Below are 21,364 nucleotides of genomic sequence, written 5' to 3'. Positions count from 1 at the left end.
ATTTTGAGTGCAAGGTCATATAGAAGTAACTTTTATTAAGGATTGCTCATTCCAGGGCTTAAGTTTGCCAGTGTCTGAGATGTGCCAAGACTGAGATTGGCCAGTCTTTTTGAGGCCAACCCATGTCACAGCAGGGACCAAGCCAAAGCAGATGAGATTCACCAGGAAAATATACACCTTTCCCTTGCTCCCACGGGGCCTCCCTTCAGCATCCTTCTTGCATCTCGGGTACAGGCTGTACAGAGCTATGCGCTGAGCAGTCTTTCCAATTAGTGCCTGGCTTCCCAAGACATCTTGGCCCCACTTGACACCCCTGCACCCTTGGGACGTGACAGTATGTGACCAGAAATCAGGGTTTATTTGCTTTGCCACTCAGCCAAACCCTTGAATTAATGTGGCCACCACAGGGACTCCTTGGAGCCCAGTTGGTTTGGGACACAGGAGAAGCCCCTTAGAGGGTCCATAAAAGCTGTCAGATGCCTACCTGATGGGCTTTTTTCTTGTTTTTTCTTGTTTACCCTCTCTTCAGGGAGGAGGTGTCTAAAGACTGGCTTACAGGGGAAGGGCTGTGCTCACCTTCCCATGAACCTGAACCTGCTGTGGTCGCCTTGTCTTTTGGGGAAATAAGAACCCACTTCACTCATGCAGGGGAAATAAGAGCCCTTTCTTAATGGAGTTCCTTGATCAGATCCAGGAGGGGCTGGGATTGGCGTGCACCTGAGGCATGGGTAAACACCTGGCCTGAGGTGCCTATCCTAGATCCCGTCTCTAAAGGAGCTCTTGTGACCTCTCCTGCAGACAGGAGGCCACCTAGGAGGTGGGGGTGGGAAGCAGCCCCCTCCACAACCTGAGCCTCCCCAGCCTTCTCAGAATGTGCACCAGGAGCCCAGTGTCCACTCTGGGCTAGGGGCTCCTGACACACAGCGATACCTTGAGGACTGACTTGGCCTCGGGTCCCTTCCCCTCCGTCACTTCTAGATACAGTCCCGGGGTGATGTCAAAGCAGCCTGTCCCTGCCAGTCAGGGCAGGAGGGAGAAAGTGGTTTCTTCCTTCAGACACCACAGGGCCCTCCGGGATCTGTGTCACCCCTGCCCCTCAGCCCCCACTTGGACCACAAGTGAAGAGTGTAGGGGGAATGCCAGCAACTGGGAGTCTGAAAGGTCTGGGTTCAAATCTGGCTGCGCCACTTCCCAGCTGCGTGAGTTTGGGCAGCTCTCACCACCTCTGAGCCCCAGGGTCTTACCAGTGAAGTAGGGACAACACCCCCTCTCTCACAGGCTGTCATGTGAATGAAAAGAGGCTGAGCCAGGGCTCAAATGGGATTTCCTTAGCATCTGACACCAGTGTGAGTGGTCCAGGACCACTACACCCTCATTCTCAGTCATGGCCTAATGGGACCCTTGATTATTCCAGTGGGAGCATATGGGAGGGCTCACTCTGCCTGAGTGCCTCGGGACCCCTGCAGTCCTCCGGGGAGAGGTGGGTGGGCCCAGCAGGGGGCTGTCATTGCTTTCTGTTGGTGCTGACACCTGGGGTGAGCATCCCACAGGTCCCTCAGACCCCATGCTGTGTGACCCTCAGGCACTGTCCAGCTGAGGCCAAGTGCTCCTGGGGCTCAGAAGAGGAGAGCATGGGATGGTCGTAGCTAAAGATTTTATTCCAGAAAGCCAAACTTGTCAGGGCCGTGGCTCTCAGGCGTCACGCTCTGAATTCAAAGTAGCAGTCCCGCCTCTGCCGCTCCTGTGGGGAGACCCTCTTCCCCGACGGGAATGTCTGGTAGGTCCTCAGGTTCTCAGGGGCCACTCTTAATAGATGCCACTTCTCCTTCGGGCTCAGAGGAGGCCTGGGGGGTGAGGGTGGAGCCAGTGTTATGCAGTGAGCCAGGCCACCAGGGTGAAAAAGGCCCATTTTCCAGCCCATGATGCTGGCTCTGCTGGCTGCTGGTCAGCTTAGCATCTGGTAAGTCACCCTGCACTAGAGATCAGAAGGACTGGTGTTTGTACAGAAGCTCAGTGGTTAAGAGCAAGGGCATGGGTGTCAGGAAGCTGGGATGGATTCCAGCCCAGTTCCTGCTAGAAGTGTACACATGTAGGATGGACTGATGTTGGTACCTCCCTCCTAACTTTGCTTTGAGGAGTAAATGAAATAATGCATGCAAAGCACTAATAGAATGCCGAACAAGGAGCGAACACTCAACACGCGTTCTAAGAACGCGCTGCAGCTGCTGGTGATGATGGTGATGGTTATGATAGTGGTGGTAGTGGTGATGGTAATGGTGGTGAAGATGATGATAATGGTGATGGTGGCGATGATGGTAATGGTGATGGTGATGATGGTGATGAAGATGATAGTGATAAATAGAGATGATGACGGTGGCGATAGTGATGAAAATGACAGTAGCAATGAACCTCAGGGAAGGTCAGGGATGTTCCCCAGGCCACAGAGATGATCAGAGTAAAGGCTGAGTGTAACCAATGACCCTCTTACTCCCAAACACCTCATTGGTGCTCTGTGTTAGACATGAAGCAGTCAGCAGCAGCACGGGCTGTCAGGCAGTTGGAGAAGGGACAGAGCTAGGGCATCCTGGGGTCCCTCAGCTGTAGGAGATGTAGATACTGTCTGGTGAGGTCTCAAGAGGAGACTTGTCCCCAGGCGAGGCCCCACAATGTCTCCAGGGATGGACTGACTCAGAGCCACCCCAAGGTGGTGAGATGGCCAATCTAGAATCTTAGCATTGGTGTTGGGAGATCTGGGTTCTCTCCAGTTCTACCTCCTACTAGACTTGCCATCTGTTCAAGTCCCTGAAGCCATTACTAAGTCAGTTTCCCTATTTAGAAAATGGGTCCATCTGTCCCACAGAGAGGAATCTGTGCATGCTAAGCTGCTTCAGTCATGTCCGACTCTGTGCGACCCCATGGACTGTAGTCCACCAGGCCCCTCTGTCCGTGGGATTCTCCAGGCAAGAATACGGAAGTGGGTTGCCATTTCCTCCTCCAAGGGATCTTCCCAATCCAGGGATCAAACTGGTGTCTCATGTCTCCTGCATCGGCAGGTGGGTTCTTTACCGCTAGTGCCATCTGGGAAGAATCTATAGGTGATGTTAAATTGTATCTTCAAAAACCATTAAACTCTATGGAAAGGGTTGCTGCTTTATCAGTAAACAACAATGGCAAGACTCGGGGCTCCTGAGGCAAGCAAAGGTCAGCATGGAGTTGGAAACCCAAGATCTGTCCACTAACCTTTTGATGCCCCCTACTCCATAGGACACCTCACGGCACAGACTTCAGACCTCCCTGCCTGGGCGTCAGGAGGGGGATCAAGGAAACCACATGCCTGGGTTATCTCACAGGGCAGAGCTGGCCTTCCCTGGGAAAAGAAGCTCTCCCAATTAAAAAACGTGAGATACTTTCCTATTTCTTAGATAGACTGCTGGGCTTTGGAAAAATATGGTTGAGTTCCTAGGAGTACGTTTCCTCTGAGTCTACACCAGGGCTGGAGATAGAGTCCCTGTTTAGTGTAGTACTCCGTAGGTCCACCAGAGGGCAGCAGCTCCTTGCTGCACGGAGTGGCTGCGCCAGCGTTTGGACCAGTGTAGCTCCAAGGCTGCCATGGCAGACTCAGGCCAACAAAGACGAGGCGGTTTGCCGCCAAATTCCCCGCGCATCTGACCAGGCAGATGATGTTCCTGACTCTGCCCATTCAGATTCCTGGCCTCCCCTCCTGAGGCTCACCCGCTAGCTCTGTTCACCTGTCACCCTGTGTGCTGCAGGAGTTAAGAGTCTTAACTCGTTTCTCAGTCTGGGGGCCTGCAGGCCTGGCAAGAGCCGGCGCCCTGTGGACACGAGCTGGTGAATGCGCAGAGGAGGGGAGGGAAGGCACTCACAGGTCGGTGGGGATGGGGTGCCGGTCCGACTCCCTCACGGGCAGCACGAAGTACGGGACCCGTTGCACCAAGCCTGTCTTGTCTTGATAGTGCTCCCGATGCCGCTGCGCCATCTACAGCCCAACCAAGGAAGAGAGGACCGGTCGTTAGTGCGCGGGAGTGAACGCGAGCGCCTGCTCCCTGCCTGGCTGTACCTGGGCAGGGGGTTGGGTCGTCTCCCCTCATGCCTCCAGAGAAGAGTCCCCAGCTGGGTGCCCTCCTGAGCCCCAGCTCCTTGTCTGACTCCTGGCGATAATGATACACCCCATGCCAGCTGTGCTGGTCGAGTCAATGAGGCAGGGGACAGCAGAGGTGAGGTATGTGAGGCCTCGGTCAATAGGTGGCCCAGGTAAGCTACATGAGTGCATGCGTGCGTGCGTGCGTGTGTGTGTGTGTGTGTGTGTGTGCGTGTCCGGCTCTTTGTGACCCCCATGGACTGTAGCCCACCAGGCTCCTTTGTCCATGGGATTTCCCAGGCCAGTGTACTGGAGTGGGTTGCCAGAGTGGAGTGTCTCCCTTTCCCTCCCTCCCAGACAGGCTGTGCTTTGTGAGCCAAGACAGTGGTAAAGGCCTTCCTCGGGCCTCACAGTACGGTTCCACAGCACCTCAGAGTCTGAGCCCATCAACTTGGCCATCTCTCCTGGGGAAGCCTTCTCATGCCGTTCTCCACCCTGGGGACCAGGAGGCATCCGGGTCCCTGAAATCAGGCTAGGAGCGATGTTTGCAAGGATGCTGAGGGGCCATGAGGTTTCCAAGACCACAGCAGAGAGGGATCCCTGGCCTCCCCGAGGTGGGCGAGTGTCTGTGAGCCTGTGGCCCTTTGGGACCAGGTCTGGGGGAGCAGGATAAGGACAAGATGGGGGTATGGGCAGACCCTGTCTCTCTTTCCCCAAGGGCAGTGGGGTCTGAAGTCAACTTGGTGCGTTCGTATGTCCTAAGTCGCTTCAGTCGGTGTCCGACTCTTTGTGACCCTATGGACAATAGCCCGCCAGGCTCCTCTGTCCATGGGATTCTCCAGGCAAGAATACTGGAGTGGGTTGCCATGCCCTCCTCCAGGGGATCTTCCCCACCCAGGGATCAAACCTGCATCTCTTATGTCTCCTGCATTGGCAGGCGCTTCTTTACCTCTAGCACCGCCTGGCCCAGGCTCATCCTCAAAGGGCCTGTGGAGTAGGAGTTGGTGTAGGGTGGGCACGGGGATCTGGTGTACTGTGAAGAGTAGACTTGGGGCTGGAGCCTGGCTGGGGCTCTGCAGTCCTCAACGTACAAGATTCATACTGGGGGTGAACCTTAGGCTTTTGCTCAGAAAGGAAGTAAGTGAGGGCCCAGGGGGAGAGGCGACGACTGGGGGGAAGTGATGGCGGAAACACCCGAAAGGCCCCCAGCTCTCACAGCAGCAGGGGAGCAGGGGATGAGCCACTGGAGCCCCCAGAGTGGGGAGGTCAGATTTGGTGGGGGGGAGTCAGAGAAGCAGAGCACTGAGACCCTCCACGCTCCCCAACCAAACTCACCAGGTTCCCTGCTGGCTCAGGGACTCTGCAAAAGCTAACAGAGGCACTCTGGAGGCTGAGTCTCCCCGGGCCACCAGCCGTCACTCCCTTCCCATGGCAAAGGAGAGGGAATGTGGGGGGAGTGGGGAGGGGGTGGCCGGAGCCCAGCCAGGACCACCCACCTGGTAGAAGTGCAAGAGCTCGGCCCATCGGCTGCTATCCAGGTTGAAGCGGGTGTAGCTGGGGGTGTGCAGCCAGCGGTCCCGGGTAAGGGCGCGGTCCCTCAGCACTTGGGTGGGGTTCGGGGAGAAGATGGTCGGGAAGTGGCCGCCTCTGCTGAAGGTAGTGGAGCTCCTCCCCAGGGCTGCGTTGCGCTGGTCCTGGAAGTACTTGAGGGTGGTAGCGCCGTAGGAGGAGCCGAAGGAGGAGGCCACGCCAGGAACGTGGCCTTTGTACCTGAGAGAGCAGGGCAGGGGGGTGGTGGAGGGTTCCAGGCTAGTTCCTTAAAGACTGGGGGCGAGGTCAGTGGGTCCCGCTGGTCACCTCCTGGTCTCGAGAGGCTTCCTAAGGTGCCCGCCCAGCTCAGGCCTCAGGGCAAGGACACATGAGAGAGATGCTTGGCCTCTACTTCCCCACAGAGATCTCTCCAGACCAGAGGTTCACAAGGGGGCCAGGACACCCAGGTCCAGTCCTGACCCCCTCAGCAAGGCTGTAGGCAAATCGCTTCTCCTTGATGGGCCTCCACTGACGGAGGGGTTGACCTGAAGCTGTGGAGGCTGCCTGCACCTCTGAAAAGATAGTGCTAAGCCATGTCTGACTCTTGCGATCCCATGAACTATAGCCTGCCAGGCTCCTCTGTCCATGGGATTCTCCAGGCAAGAATACTGGAGTGGGTTGCCATTTCCTTCTCCACGGTTCCGAGGTTATGGCTGAAGGGGCAGGGGTCCAGGTGGCCAGGGCTCCAGCCTTCCAGCCTGCCTCCCAGCACCTCAGCCTCACACAGCACCATCCACTCGGCCTGGAGAGCTTGCCCAGCTTCTGGAGCTCCGTCACCTTCTATGACCAAGGGGGCCAGTGGAAGGGACAGGAGGAGGCAAGAAGAGCCCCCTTGGGACACAGAGCAGAGCAGAACAGACCTGGCATGCTCAAGAGCCCTGGTTAAGCGAGACTCACAGAGAGCATGGAGACTCGTTTGGGGAGAGGGTGAGGAGAGTCAGTGACATCAGAGAGCATGGGAATCAGATTTGGGGCAAGGATATCAAGAGGTCAAAGCCTCCTCCCCGTCAGCACAGCTCCCCCAAACCCCCCGCGCCGGGCCCTCACCCTCAGAAACTTGGCCCTGTCCCCCTCCCGCCCGGTTCTGCCATTGGAGTCACTCTCGCAGAAACGCTGATGGCCTTTCTGCAGCGCTGGACACCGTGGGCCACTCTCTTCTTGAAACATCACTTGTGGTTTTTATTATACTGCTCTCTTGTTCGCTGTTGGTTTTCATAAACCTCTCTGTCCTTCTCATCATGACCCTCCTCTGTCCACTTCCTCTGGGGTCTTCCTGGCCGCCCTCCCCCTGCCGAGTCCTCCTGACGATGGCTCCCATGTCCTGGTCTTAACCCTCACCGGTGTGTGGAGGACCCCCGGTCTACATCTCCAGCCCAGAAGCTCCCCCCAGGCTTCAGACTCCTGTGTACAGCTGCACACTCCGCATCTCCCTGGGATGTCCCCCAGCCCTTACTTCCCACCTTCACCTTCCCCAACACTCTAGTCCCACCTCAGTGAACAGCACCCTGCAGATGTCCAAGACCAAACCAGCCTCTGTCTCCCCCAGTTTCATCCCTCACATCCAATCAGCTGCTGAGCCCTGCAGCTCCAATACCCCCACCTGAGCTCAGGCTACCTCGCCTTTCACCTGGACTTCAGCAGGAACAGCCACCCTGCTCTCCTATCCACTCTCATACCTCCAGCCCATTTCCCACACTTCAGCCAGACTGAGCTTCCTGAAGTCAAGTCCTTAGCATGGCATGGGAGGCTGTCAGTGGCCTGACCCTTGCCTTCCTCTCCCTCTCATCAGCCACCCTACACACTGGTTGTAGAAAGCACTGCAGTTCCGAGGTGGAATTACTCTCCCCACTCCCTCCCCCTTTTCCTCTCACTCTCCCCACCACCAGGGTCTTGCCCTGTGCCTCCTGCCACCAGGAATGACCAGCCTGCCCATCATCCCCATATCCCCCTGCTCTTTGCCTCCAGTGCTGAGGTCCTTTAAGTCTTGTTCAAATGTCGGTTCTTTGAAGAAGCCTTTTCCTTGTCGCCTCTCCCAGGTGGGTCTAGGTGGTGGAGGTGGGTCCTGCTCCCTGTTCCCTCTGTGACCTAAACCCCTCTCACCCTGTCCTGCTGTTGTCTGCTTACTTCTCGTCTTCCTGCTAGACCGTGAGCTTCTCGAGGGTGGGGTCTGATTCCATCTTACTCATGTTTTATCCCCAGTTTTCAGAACCAGGTCAGGCACGTGGTCTGGGCAGGAGATGTCTATTGAACAAACAAGGTGAGTGGCTGACATCCCAACAGAGCCAATGATGTTGGACCTACAGACACCGAAGGCCAGGGGCCATGCTCCAAGGCCCTCTGGCGCGTCTCCTGGGATCATTTCACTGCAACACTCCGAGTCTTACTTCCTCTCAGTTGAGCTCACTCCCCACAATGAAAACATTCACAGGGACGCCCTGGAAGTATGGGGAGGCTGCCAGGCCACTGCTACATCGAGGGCTTCTCCATTTCAGAAGCTCATCCTGCACCGGAGGCCAACGCACGGTGAGACCTTTGAAGTCGTGCTTCAGTGTGACCTCTGAGAGCTGCCCTGGGCCTCAGTCTCCTCAGTAGGAAGATAGGTGTTAGCTAAGAGTTAGACAGAAATGCATGATTTCATCTTTGGGTGAATGGAGAGAAAGTTAAGCATGGAGATTACTGACACACCTTCCGACTGGCTTTCCACTGTAGGCATTATAGGAGTCCTTCCAGGTTCCTGGTCCTATCCATCCTCTGTGGCTCTACTTTCCTGGGGTCCTGCAGCATCTGAGGATGTCCAGGGCCAGAGCAGGGAGCAATGGAGCTGCTGAACCGGAAGCGGAGGGGAGACACCCCCACTGAACTTGGGCCTTTCTCCAGCCTCGTCTCTCTTGTCCCTTGGTTTCTCTCTGCCCTGGGGTCCTAAGCCTCTCCCTCCTTCCGCAGTGCCCTTCCTGCTGGCCCCACCTGAGTTCCCTGCTGGCGGCCATGTCTCCGGCCCTGAGAAGGTGGTGGGGTGGCTGAGTGCTTGTGAGCCTGTGGGGTCACCTTGGCCATTTCCAGAATGGAGTCCTCCTCTTGGCCTATGGCCTTCCCCTCCTGGGTCTGGAGCACCCCTCCTGCCTCACCAAGGCCTCCTTCTTCCAATCCATCCCTCCCTGTCTCTCTCGGCCTCTGTCCATCCTCCCATCACCTGAGATCTCTCCTCCTTCCTGAGCATCTTCCCTTCTGCCTACAAATATGCAAAGCTTTGCCTACACTGCAAAACCCTACACTTGGCCTTGCTGCTCTCTAGAGCCCTTTCTCTTCCTTCATTTCCAAACCTCTCCCAGGAATGCTCTGTACTTTCTGCCTTCATTTCTTCCGTGCTCATGTCTGACTTCTAACCCCATCATTCACATATGAGCTTATACTTCTTCATTAAGGTCATAGAAGATCATCCGCTGGGAAGACGCATAACCTGAAGGTTCTTTGTTTTGAGTATGAAATGTAATAAAAATATCAGTTCAATCATCAAGAAGCCAAAGGCAAGCAGTGGGGAGATGCTTCTTCCTTCATCCCGAGCAGTTCTTTGTGTAGAGGGAGCCCTTCTATGTTAGAAGTGGAGGGGCATCTCCCTGGTGAAGGCCAGGGAGAGTGAAGCCCACTCTCCTTCCCTACTTTGCTTGGAAGCAAGGAAGCCCACCCTGCTCCTCCACGCCCTGTTTTGGGGGATGCACTCTGCCCTTGCCCTGCCATCTCATTTGAGGGTTCAATGTCAGCCCCATTGCCTAATGCCAGCGTCCCTCGTTCATCTTCTTTCCCAGGTGGTTCAGAATGCAGCAGATGAGAGAGGTGATGTCACCCACCAGTTGTTGCCAAACCCCAACACAGAGAAAATAAAGCAACAGAATGAAAATGAACAGCCGTCTACAGCGTTCTGCAGAGAAGAGAGCGTGACCCGAGAATGAGGAACTGGCCAGCCCTCCAGGTGGAAAGGCAGCTGCGTGGAAGAACTCCGGAAATAGAGCACCCAATGCTCTTCCTAAGACAGTGTTCAGTGATGAAATCCTGCCAGTCAGCGATGATTCAAAAGAAAAAAAAAAACACTCAGGAATGTAGAACCTCTGTTAGAATGACTGGTAGTTACTTCTCATCTATTTAAGGGCAGAACTAGGAATAGCTACTAGGTGAAGGCTGGTTGCAGAAAAGAATGTAAATGTTATAAAACCTGTCAAAGGAAAAAAATAATTTGAGTAAAAAAAATTGAGGGGTGGGTGGAAGGGAGATGGGAATGCACTTAGGATTTTTAAAGCGCAGTCAACCCATGGCATCCAAAATTGAAACACGCTGGTAAAAATAACATAATTACTCTAACCCCGTAATGGGTTTTATTCTCTCTCCCTCTCCTGTTCTCTCTGTTAGAGGGAACTTTTAGAAACAAATATCTCTTGCGATGAATTAGCATTTATCTAAAGTCTGTCCTCCCATTTTACTTCAGTATCTTTCTCTTCAGTTGAGTTTGAGTTAGGTTACATTTCATGCTTTTCATTTTAAAATAGTAAATATGGTATGTTCATCTTTTTATAAAACTGTTGTCTATCTTTCTACCCATTGTCCACACACCCATCCATTTAGCCTTCTTATCTACATAAAAAGAAACCTAAAATGAAGGTCGGGTTAATCCTCGGTGTTTGGGTTTGGGGTGATTTGTGAGTTCTTCTTTACTTGAACAGGTAATATTTTTTGAGTGAGTCAGACGGCATTAAGAGTTACTCATGCAGCTCAATATCGAAACAACAAGCAACCCAATCAAAAAATGAGAAGACCTAATGGCCATTTCTCCAAAGAAGACAAACGGATGGTCAACACACACATGAAAAGATGTTTAACGTCACTGTCAGAGAAGTGCAAATCAAAAGTGAAACGAGGCACCAGCTCGCACCAGTCAGAGTGGCCAGCATCAAGAAATCTACGGATAACAAGTGCTGAGAGGGTGTGGAGGAAAGGGAACCCTCTCACCCTGTCGGTCGCAGTGTGAATGGATACAGCCACTATGGAGAATGGTATGGAGGTTCCTTTAAAAACTAAAACTGGAACTGTGATATGACCCAGCAATTCCACTACTGGGCATATGCCTTGAGGAAACCATACTGCAAAAAGACATATGCACCCCAATGTCTGTCTCAGTACTATTGATAACAGCCAGGACATGGAAGCAAGCTGATGGTGGGGCGATGATGAGCGGATAAAGAAGATATGGTGCATGTATACAGTGGCATGTTACCTAGTCATAGGAAGGAATGAGAGTGGGTCATTTTGTGGAGATGTGGATGGACTTAGAGTCTGTTATACAGAATGAAGTCAGGAAGACAAAAACAAATATATATTAACACATATATGTGGAATCTAATAAAAAGTGGTACAGATGAACCTGTTCGCAGGGCAGGAATAGAGATGCAGATGTAGCAAATAGATTTATGATCATGGGGAGGGGAGAAGGGAGGGGTGGGATGAATTGGGAGATTGGGACTGGCATATATCCATGTGTGAAATAGACAGCTAGTGGGAAGGTGCTGTGTAGCGCAGGGAGCTCAGCTCAGCGATCTGTGACGACCTAGAGAGGAGGGATGGGCCGTGGGGTAGGAGGTTGGTTCAAGAGGGAGGGGATATACGTATACTTATGTGAGAGTTGGACTGTGAAGAAGGCTGAGCACCGAAGAATTGATGCTTTTGAACTGTGGTGTTGGAGAAGACTCTTGAGAGTGCCTTGGACTGCCAGAAGATCCAACCGGTCATTCTGAAGGAGATCAACCCTGGGATTTCTTTGGAAGGAATGATGCTAAAGCTGAAACTCCAGTACTTTGGCCACCTCATGCGAAGAGTTGACTCATTGGAAAAGACTCTGATGCTGGGAGGGATTGGGGGCAGGAGGAGAAGGGGACGACCGAGGATGAGATGGCTGGATGGCATCACTGACTCGATGGATGTGAGTCTGAGTGAACTCCAGGAGTTGGTGATGGACAGGGAGGCCTGGCGTGCTGCGATTCATGGGGTCGCAAAGAGTCGGACACGACTGAGTGACTGAACTGAACTGATAGCTGATTCACTTTGTTGTACAGCAGCAACTAACACAACATTATAAAGTAATTATACTCCAATTAAAAAAAAAAAAGAGTTGCTTTATCAGGAAGCCACTGTGTGCTGGTGAGATGCTAGGCGTTGAAAATGAGAAGCCTGCATCCCTCAGCCCGCCTTCCTCACTCCTACTCCTCACTCAGTGTTTATTGATTCCTGGAGTGGATGTGTGTGCGTAGGGGTGGTCAAGGATCCAGTGCTATTAAACATGAGGAGGGAAGGCCCGTTCCCGTGGGCGGGGGGTGTTATATGGGAGGAGAGCTGGTGGAGCTCCATGAAGGGGTCTCCATCGGCGGGAGCTTTGCAGGAAACCTCAGCAGAGGGGAGGACAGACCTGGGTCAGCCGCTCTTCCCCTGCTCTTCTACTAGGCGCTGGTCTTGCCTCAGAGTCCTTTTCTCTCTTCAGGGACCCACTCCCTCCGGGAGAGCTCGTTCACATTAGACATCCAACACCAAGGACACCCAGATCCGTGTCTCCAGCTCCGATCTTTCTTCTGGCCACAGATCCACACATCCAGGTGTCCACCGAGGGCTTGCCCAGGGCATCAGACTCAGCAGGACCAAAACTAGCCTACTGTTCCTCCTGGCTGTCCTTGTCTTGGTTAACACCACCTCCATCTACAGAATCCCCCAGAAACCAGGCCTCACCCTACTAACCGCCACATCGGGCCTCTCTGCCAGTCCTGCTTCTGCCCTCTCCTTAGGGATTTCCCACGGCCCTCCTCCCTCCCAGGGCTACAAGCCTCCTCTTTGCTTAACTGGGCAGCCTCGGATCTTGTAGCAATTCCCCTAGACCAGCAGTCCCCAAACTTTCTGGCATCAGGTACTAGTTTTATGGAAGACAACTTTTCCACAGACAGTTGTGCGTGTGTGTGTGTGTGTATCACCTCCACCTCAGATCATCAAGCATTAGATCCTGGAGATTGGAGACCCTTGCCCTAGACCAAGGCTCCCCCCCTGCAGCCTGTCGTCCACACTGATGATAGAGTGATCCTTCATCATCAGATCCCCACGGTGTACCCCTCTTCTCACTTTCCCAGAGGTGCCCTATGCCCTGGACACGTCACTTACATCCCTTGCATGCTCTCCAAGCTTTCACACACATTTCTCCACCTGGAAGGCTGCATCCCTGCCCAACCAGGGGGCTCTCACCCTCACTCACAGAGCCAGGCTCCCTGTTGCCTTCCCCGACCACCCGCCTACCCAGCATCTCTGCCCCACAGTAGGATTATGACCCTTCATCCAGCTGGAGATCCGCATTAGCTCATCTCTGCTAATGTGAGTTCTCCTTTACCCCAGAAACCTACAGTGCCCCTGATCCATGACAAGTGCTCAATAAATGTTTGCTGTGAGAGGCATAAGTCCAGAAGCTGGGGGAACTGTGTCCTGGAACATCGGGCTCCCATATGCCAAGGGCACACAGGCACGGAGCATCCCACCCCCAGAGGCGGGTGTGCATCTCAAAGAAAGGAGCTTTAGAAAGGTGACGTGTCTTCGTGATTCTTCTCTCTGCCATACTCCTCCTCTGCTCCCTGCTCTCCCACCTTCTCTGAATGCCAAGATATTTGCATTCCAATAGAAGAGAAGCCTTCTCCTCCGCAGAACCTCGTAAGGTTCTGCCTGGATTCTGGATTCGATTCAGCTCCTGCTGTTCTGGGTGGGGTGTATGAGGTGTGCCCATGCATGTGTGTGTGTGTGTGTGTGCACCCACACATGTGCAGGCATACGCACACAGTCATATTTATTTAGCTCTCAGGGGGCACACCTTGACCAGGTCTATGTGCCCATTCTCTTGCGTTTGTGAGCCACAAGCATGATCGCCCAGTTCCACGGTAGAGCTCCATTTTTGTGGAGTGTATGGTGGGCCAAGGTGGAAAGAACAGAAGGGAATGGTATGTTTCACAACTGGGCAGCGGATGGTCCCTACAGCACTGTCACACCTCCTCCTCCTCTGTCCCTGCCCCTCACCCACCTGCACACCACATAAGCTTGGAGATGGTGCTCAGCCTGGTCCACAGCAAAGGTCCACTGTGGTTACTATGTGCACAGAGAGCCATCCCTCCCTCCCTCTTAATAGCACTGCTTAGCCCCACAGCTAACATTCAAATTAATTACCGTGCACCATCAGGGATCCCATGAGCAGCTTATTAACTAATTAACTTGCTACTATTCAGCATGTCCTCATTCCATGAGCACCCTCTTCCCCACACACTTCCTGCTGAGTATGATTTTGATCAGATCCCTCCCCTGGGCAACAACTTTCACAGTTCCCTGTCACCTGGGAAATGAAGAACAAACTAGGCCAGGTGCACAAGGCCCTGCTGGACATGGGCCCTGTGAGAGGTCTTTCCAGTCCAATCATCCACTTCCTTGACACACTGTGACCAAGCAGGACCCTACGGGGCTTTCCTAGGACACAATCGCCGCCCCCCCTGCTCCCTGATCCCCCAATCATGTCCTCTGCCTGCTCTTGTCTGTAGAAAAACTGTAGCTTCCTAGGCCTTTCCCGAATTCAAAAGAAGAAATTTCATCAGAGATGTGAGAAAATGCAGAAAGAAAGGGAAACGGTCAGGCAAGACAAAAATAATACTAGTTCGGTCATTAAACAAAGTCAAGCACCTCTCGTTCCTCCTCAAGGACTATAGATAATATTCTAAGCTATGTCCTGTGAGCTGTGGTGCAGATACTGAAACACCCACCAGGCGGAAGAAGTCAGTTGCATGCTGCCCACAAGTGCGTAGACCCCAGAATGGTTGGAACCAGAAGGTTGATGATGCTGACTTTTGATTACCTCACCACCAACCAATCAGAAGGATGCCCACAAGCTAATGAGGCACCCCACAACCCTCCTCTCTCACCCTGTCCTTAAAAGCCTTTCCCTGGAAACCGTCAGTGAGTTGGGGGCTTTTGAGCACGAGCTACCTGGGCTCCTTGCTTGGTGCCCTGAAATAAACTTGGCACTTCCCTTCACCACAACCCAGGTCAGTAGGTTACCTTTACTGGGCACAGGCGAGCAGACGTAAGTTAGGTTCAGCAACAGCTTTGCCACTCCAGGCAAATAGGCCATTTTTTGCTTTCAAAGCATATCCTGCTGGTAACTCCAGTTCATGCCTTTCCTCAGGGCATCCCCTCCATCCAGAAGATGCTTCCTCCTCTCCCCAGATTCTGATCTTATCCATCCTTCAAGGTACTTTCATATATCCCCCTTCCAATCAAGCCTCTTCTGACCCACCCACAGCCCATGCCCATCCCCACTATTGAACTGTCTCTGTTCTTCATGCCTCTCTTATGTCTCAGCCCACATTCTGCTGTGCTGTAAACATCTGTGCCCTGGTAAATTCTTCCTTTCTGAATTGCAAACTCCACGGGGACAGAGGGCTGCACTACTCATACCTGCGTCCCTATATTCCTGATACTCAGTAGGTACTCTGGAAATAATTGCTGAATTGATTACCAGCTACCAGAGGCTCAAAAAAAGACTTTGATAGGGTCACAACTTCTGCGGCTGAGGCAGTCCATGTCCTTGCACAATTGGCGCCGCGAAGGTCCCCACAACCTAAGCAGCTGCATCACATTCACGCTCAACCCTCACTGGGGCAGAGCTGCCACAGGCAAAAAAAAGCCTTGCGTCTATGTACGCAGGGTTGCTTTGGTCATGTTCACCTCTTTGTGACCCTGTAGACTGTGGCCTGCCAAGCTTCTCCATCAGTGGGCTTCTCCAGGCAAGAATACTGGAGTGGGTTGCCATACCCTTCTAGAGCACTGTATTTCCTGCTGCCCTAGCCGCCAACTCCCCTGTGTAAGCTGCCAGAGCCCCTGCGATCCAAGGAGCTGCACCATCTCCACATCTGGCCCTCACTGGGGCAGACCCAAGTCCTCCAGGGCAGCCGCAGCAGCAAACCCCAGTGGACAACCCACGTGCAAAGGTGGAAATAAAACCATAATTGAAACCCAGGGGCAGTACCAGCTCTACAAGCTACAGATTAAATCCACATGATCAACTAGGCAGACTCTGTCTATGGAATATAAAAGGACATTGAGAGCTCCCACAAAAGAAAACACACTAGTTCTGATAGCTGTGGACATTAAAGGCAAGAACACACAGGAGCAGGACCAGATTAGAGTCTGAGCTTTCCTGACAGCAGGTCCAGAGACCAGCGCAGTGTTGGAGGGCATCCTAGGGAGATAAGGTGGACTGTGACTCCCAGAGAGGGAAAGGATGCTGACAGCAGAGACTCAAGACAAACATTTATTATTCTTGTGCTTTGACTTGTTCTGTAGTTTATTTTGGATTTTTTTTCTTTTTTTTTTTCCTTTTTTTTCACTTTTATGTAGTTGTCAATTTATTAGCACTATGAAATCTAATTAAGCTTTTGAGCTTTTTTTTCAATCACACTTTTTATTGCTGTTATAAACTTCTGCCTCTACGTTGCCCTTTTGCAGTTCTGTGGAGTTTTCCTTTTCCTTCTTCTTTTTTTTTTCTCTTTTTTTAATTTTTAATTTTTTAAACCTATTAAGATTTTTCTACATTTATTCCTTTGTTTGCTTTTCCTACTTTTCTTTTCCCCTTGCAGTTACTCTTTAATATTTACTGAATTGAACTGACAAATGGGAGCACATTTCTAAGGGCTGGTGACTTTTCTGGAGAGAGGGAGAGTCCCTGTTACAAAGCCTGGGTCTCCAGGGACCCCCATCTCCTGTTTTTTAGAAAGGCTCCCAGTCCCTCAGGGCTGTGTGAGTGGCATCAGGTACCCATTGGGGCACATGCATCTCCTACATCCAACCTGGTTCTCCTCCACAGGAGATGGCCTGTGTTTTGTGCCCAGGGATGTGTTTGGACTGGGAGATGGGTGAGGTGTTGGGGGAGGCAGAGAGAGCCTGGATCTGCCCTAGAAGCAGGAAGCACAGAGTCAATGTTCTCCCTGGAAAAGCCTTACAACCTCAGGGACTCTGACCCAAGAGATGGGACAGAGGCCAAAAAATGGCACAATATCTGTGTGCTGATAGTGTGCTGGTCCACTAAGGGACCAGATGGAGCATCCTAGTCTGAAGACCAGCATCCTATTCCCCTCAGTACCTAGAATCAGGCCTTGAACGCTGTAGGAATCTGATGATAACTGCTAACAGCTGTGGACAGCAGGGTGTTGATATCACAGAGACCTGGCTGGTGAACTTGATGAATGACCTTGGGCAATTTCTCATCTGGGTTGTTGTGAAGATTCAAAAACACAAAAGTTTGTAAAAAGCCCAGCTCAATGCCTAGCACATAGTAGGTGCTTATACATGGGAGTTTACAGTGCTGCTACAGGGCATCAGCGGCCTGGTGGCAGCCCAGCTCTTCCATCACCAGCCTGAGGCTCAGGCATGTCCCCCCTGCCCAGACCTTAGTGACTATATCTGGAATGGGAGGTGGGAAGGCTGGACTACCTGATTTCTGAGGTCCTTAATATTTGTCAATATTCTCTGCCTCTATGAATAAAACTGGTAAGGGGGATGATTTGAGTGTCAGAAGAGACTAGTTGCTCTTAAAATCCTGTGATTAATCTTTGAAAAGGCATACAAAAATAATAATTACCCAAGTGTGGCGAGAAATCTTGGATTCTTTCATTAATAAAATCGCCAATGAGGTAGCATTCAGACATATAAGACAACTCAATCCATTCCTTGTTGATGAGAATCTTTAGGGTGAATACATCCCTCCCAGAAAGATCCAGCTGAGAAAGGTAGCACATATAGGCTCAGCTGCTCATGCTTGGAGCCTTATTTATGATTCACTTGTTATCACAATTTCTAGATCAATCACAGGACAGGGCACTCAAGGGAACTGCAGACAAGTGGTATGGATAGAGAAGCATCCTAGGATTGCTTCTGAAACATGCAGCTTTCCTCCCTGCAGTCCCAGACAGACTAGGGGAGCTCTGGGGGAGGGTTAGGTTCCAACAGAGACTGCGGTGGGCTTAAGGAAAAAAACATGTCAATGTATAAAATCAAATTTCATGCTAAACACCCAGAATATGCTGTAAACACCACTATCCAAGGCTGCAAAGACGGTTTTGAACTAAACCTTATGTATTCACACCAGACTGAAACCCATCCAGGGCAACCTCCCTCCCCTCATTTGTTTGTCTTAACCCAACATCAGGCCCATCCCAAGCACTCAACATGTCTTTATCAAGGGAATGCCCCAATGATTGAAAGGATTAATAGGAAAATCCTTATTCACCTTTTCTAAGACACCAGGCTTGACTTCAGAAAACAACTGTGACCTGGCAAATCAGCTTTGCCAGATGGGAGCCAAAGCAGCTTTTGAGTTCCCCAAGAGCCAGGAAAAGCCCTGTCCACAAAGGGGCTGGCTTAAAGCTACAGCACCTGCCCCTAGTCACTGCACCACCTCTGTGCACAGAAATGACTTTAACATCACAGCTCCTCCATGTCCTGCTTATTCTGCTTCAAGACAATCCAAATGTCATATAAAATAAGCAGTGGGACCTCTTCATGATTTTGTGGTCTATTTAGTTTGCAGAAGAAAGCCTATGTTTTTTCATCCACACGGAGTTAGTGACTGCAAAACTCTCAAGACATTAATTTCATTCATCCATTCAGTTGGGATGTGCAGACACAGGGCAGGTGGATTCTCAGAACCCAGCCCCCATCCTCAGTGCCCATGTCGACTGGTAGGAGAGAGAAGACCGTCTCACACCTTGGAGGAGAAGGTCGGAAGTGGAAATCTCACTTTGAAAGAAAGGACCAAACAATGGAAGCGAACAGTCAGACTTGCACCTTCGAGGTTTGGAGTGTGAAAACATCCTGAGCAAGGAAAGGTAGGTTCGGCCCTGCATCCGACAATGCTAAAGGCCTAAAGGCCGGGAAGCTTTCAAAGGCGGCATTCTTCGAGGATTAAGTGAGATCAGCGGGAGAACCCACGACGCGTCCGGATTCTTTCATCTCTGCTTCCGGGTGCGCACCCGCAGGCATCCTGGATGCCTGCACTGTGCTGAGGGACAAAGAGCTCACTTCCTTCCCCAGGACACCTCATCCTCTTGTTTCTGCCCAGCAGAAACACCATCCCCTCCAGACACCAGCCCCACACGCTATCTTCCCCTCCTCTCCATGAGCCGGACCCCATCCACTGTTATCCCGGGCAGGCGGTATGGCGCCTACTAGGTAAGGACTTCCCACTGAAGGGTAACTGGAGAGCCCCTGCCGCCCCCAGACACTGCATGGTTTGAGAGTGCAAGCCCCTGAGGAGACCACCCCACCAAGTGAAAGCTTGGCCCAACCTGGTTCCTTCAACTTCACACTCCGCGGGGATGGAGTTTCGAGGCGGGAGGAGGGTTTTGTGGAGGGAGCAGAGGAGGGACTGCCCCCAGGGACTCAGACCCCCAGCCCCACCCCAGGTTCAGGCGCGGCTGGCGCGCGGCGGTCTTACCCGGGCATGAGGCCGGGGGGCACGTAGGCGGCATTGAACTCTGTCAGTAGGGTGCCCGCGCTGCGAGAGGCCATGATGTGCGCGGCGAGCGCGCAGCGAGCCGGGGCGCTCCGGCCCCGCGGTCAACAGCACGGGTCACCCGGCAACCGTGCGCCTAGCAACGCCAGTGTGCGGCATGCGTGTCCGGGGGCCCCGCACCCCTCTCGCCGTCCCCTTCTTGGAGTAGCCGGTGGGACGCGCCCACAAGATGTCCCCCTATCTCCAAGAGCTCTCTTGTGTGACCCCAGCAAAGCGTCGCTCCCACCCAAGCCTCCGTTTTCTCATCCTTGAATGGGCGCATCTTGCGGCCTCACTGCCGGCCCAGATACTCGCTCCGATGCCAGTGCCGGATGCAGGTGGAAATGGCGCACTGCTCAGCCCAGCGCCCCACTGGCCATGGGGACCCCAAGAGAAGTCGCATCCCAAGGTTGCCGGCTGCGCCTCAGTTCCATGGGGCCTTCCAGAGGGGGCTTCAGGCGTGTGTTCTCCTTGACAGGTGTGCCCAGGACTCTCTGTAATTTAATGTGTGTGTGTGTGTGTGTGTGTGTGTGTGTGTACACGTGCGCGCGCGCACACACACAAACGTGCGTCAGAGTGAGCGACGTGTTTCTCCTTAATCTCTTCTTTCTCCCTGGGAACCTCCATCTCCTCCTCTCTTTCCTCTCAAACTACCTCACAAGCGTGGTTTATAGGGGCAAAGCCAATCGTGAAAAGGTCCAGAGTGCGATTCATATTTGCCCCATCTCTGCAGTTCAGTCCCTCCTGTGAATCCAGGGTTGGGCCTTGCCCCAGAGAGCAAAGCTTCAGAAGGCTGGGGTGAGGTTTCTCTGTTACAGCATCTGCTCCCCAGCCCGTGACTTTGGTGCCCTCACATCTGGATTTCTCCAGTGACCCTCACACAGCCCTGGGCCACATGTAGGGCAAGGCAGGGGCCCTTAGGTCTTTAGTTGGGGGGGGGGGTGGTGCTGAGTGTGATGACAGACAGCCTTGAAGGCACCAGGCTCTTTGCATCTCACCCCCAATCTGCTCCCCAGCTCCCCCTGCAGCAGGCCGGGAGTCAACAGAGAGTCTGTGGTTCTGCAGTTTAGCGTCGTCCAGCACAATCTCACTTCATCCGTCAGATGAGAGGTGTTACCTTCATAGTTCGACTCTGTCCATGGCAGCTGATGAAAACGTCAGCTTCCAGAATCCTCAGAAGGCCCTCTGGGACCAATGACAATGGAACTGGGGGCCCCAGGCTTCCAAGAGGTGCAAGAGCAGGAAACCTGGGGCCCAGGGAGAAAAAGGAGCTGAAAGGAATGAATGCTTGCAAAGGAGGTGGAAGAGTCTCCATCCATCCTCCAAAATGCAACCTCATCTGTTGATTTCTAAATTCTCCATCCAGAATGTAGGCTATGATAAGAACAACATTCGTGAATGTTGTAAAAGAACAGCAATTAGTCCAAGGTGTCACACTCCAGGAAGGTGGTCCTAATGACCCCCACCCCCAGACAAGGTCCAGTGCCCACTCCCTCCCTCGATTCACAGCTTCTGAGCTGATTCCGCCCGTGGACGCTTTGCCCTGGGTTCTGTGTGTCTGTGTTCTCTTCCGTTTGTCACTTTTGCTTGAGGGCCAGGACCGTATCATATGCATGTCTGAAACCCCCGCACCCGGTACTAGGAGTTCAGAACATGTTCACTGAACAACTTTATACTAGAAAGTGAAAGCGCAAGTCACTCAGTCATGTCCAACTCTTTGCCACCCCATGGACGATACAGTCCCTGGAATTCTCCAGGCCAGAATACTGGAGTGGGTAGCCTTTCCCTTCTCCAGCAGATCTTCCCAACCCAGGAATTGAACTGGGGTCTCCTGTATTGCAGGCAGAGTCTTTATCAACTGAGCTATCAGGGAACTAACAGTCAGCCCAAAGGGTAATAGTCAGGAGAGTAAAAATTAAAAAGTGGGCTCTGGCTTAGGTATCAGAAGGGTCAGTGGCTCAGCTGACAGGTACTCTGTTCTGACCAGGTGGAATTGCTACAGCTTTATAGATATGGACACCAGAATTCAACAAGGCTGCAGGCCTTGCTTAGGGCAAGTTCAAGGACTTTTTCCT

The 21,364-nt window shown here is 52.6% G+C and overlaps 1 protein-coding gene across 1 annotated transcript; it reads right to left on the bottom strand.

Annotated features, from left to right (window-relative positions):
• Positions 1–1,637: 1,637 nt before the first annotated feature.
• On the bottom strand, positions 1,638–19,369 carry CIMIP2C (ciliary microtubule inner protein 2C). The gene is made up of 4 exons (XM_042245890.2): positions 19,233–19,369; positions 5,596–5,869; positions 3,885–3,997; positions 1,638–1,844 (listed from the first exon to the last, which is right to left on the bottom strand). Exons 1-4 carry the CDS (start codon positions 19,304–19,306, stop codon positions 1,700–1,702), a joined length of 606 nt encoding a protein of 201 aa, XP_042101824.1. The 5' UTR covers positions 19,307–19,369; the 3' UTR covers positions 1,638–1,699.
• Between the last annotated feature and the right edge of the window lie 1,995 nt (positions 19,370–21,364).

The sequence above is a fragment of the Ovis aries genome, chromosome 3, assembly GCF_016772045.2.
Source record: "Ovis aries strain OAR_USU_Benz2616 breed Rambouillet chromosome 3, ARS-UI_Ramb_v3.0, whole genome shotgun sequence".
In the NCBI taxonomy this organism is placed as follows: domain Eukaryota; kingdom Metazoa; phylum Chordata; class Mammalia; order Artiodactyla; family Bovidae; genus Ovis; species Ovis aries.
This window is presented reverse-complemented; position numbering and strand designations above follow the sequence as displayed.

Coding starts and splice junctions, on each gene's coding strand:
- CIMIP2C (XM_042245890.2), bottom strand. CDS start 19,306: ATGGCCTCTCGCAGCGCGGGCACCCTACTGACAGAGTTCAATGCCGCC. Junction 5,870..19,232: donor CCCCCCGGCCTCATGCCCGG/GTAAGACCGCCG, acceptor CTGCTCTCTCAG/GTACAAAGGCCACGTTCCTG. Junction 3,998..5,595: donor AGCTCTTGCACTTCTACCAG/GTGGGTGGTCCT, acceptor GTTGGGCTGTAG/ATGGCGCAGCGGCATCGGGA.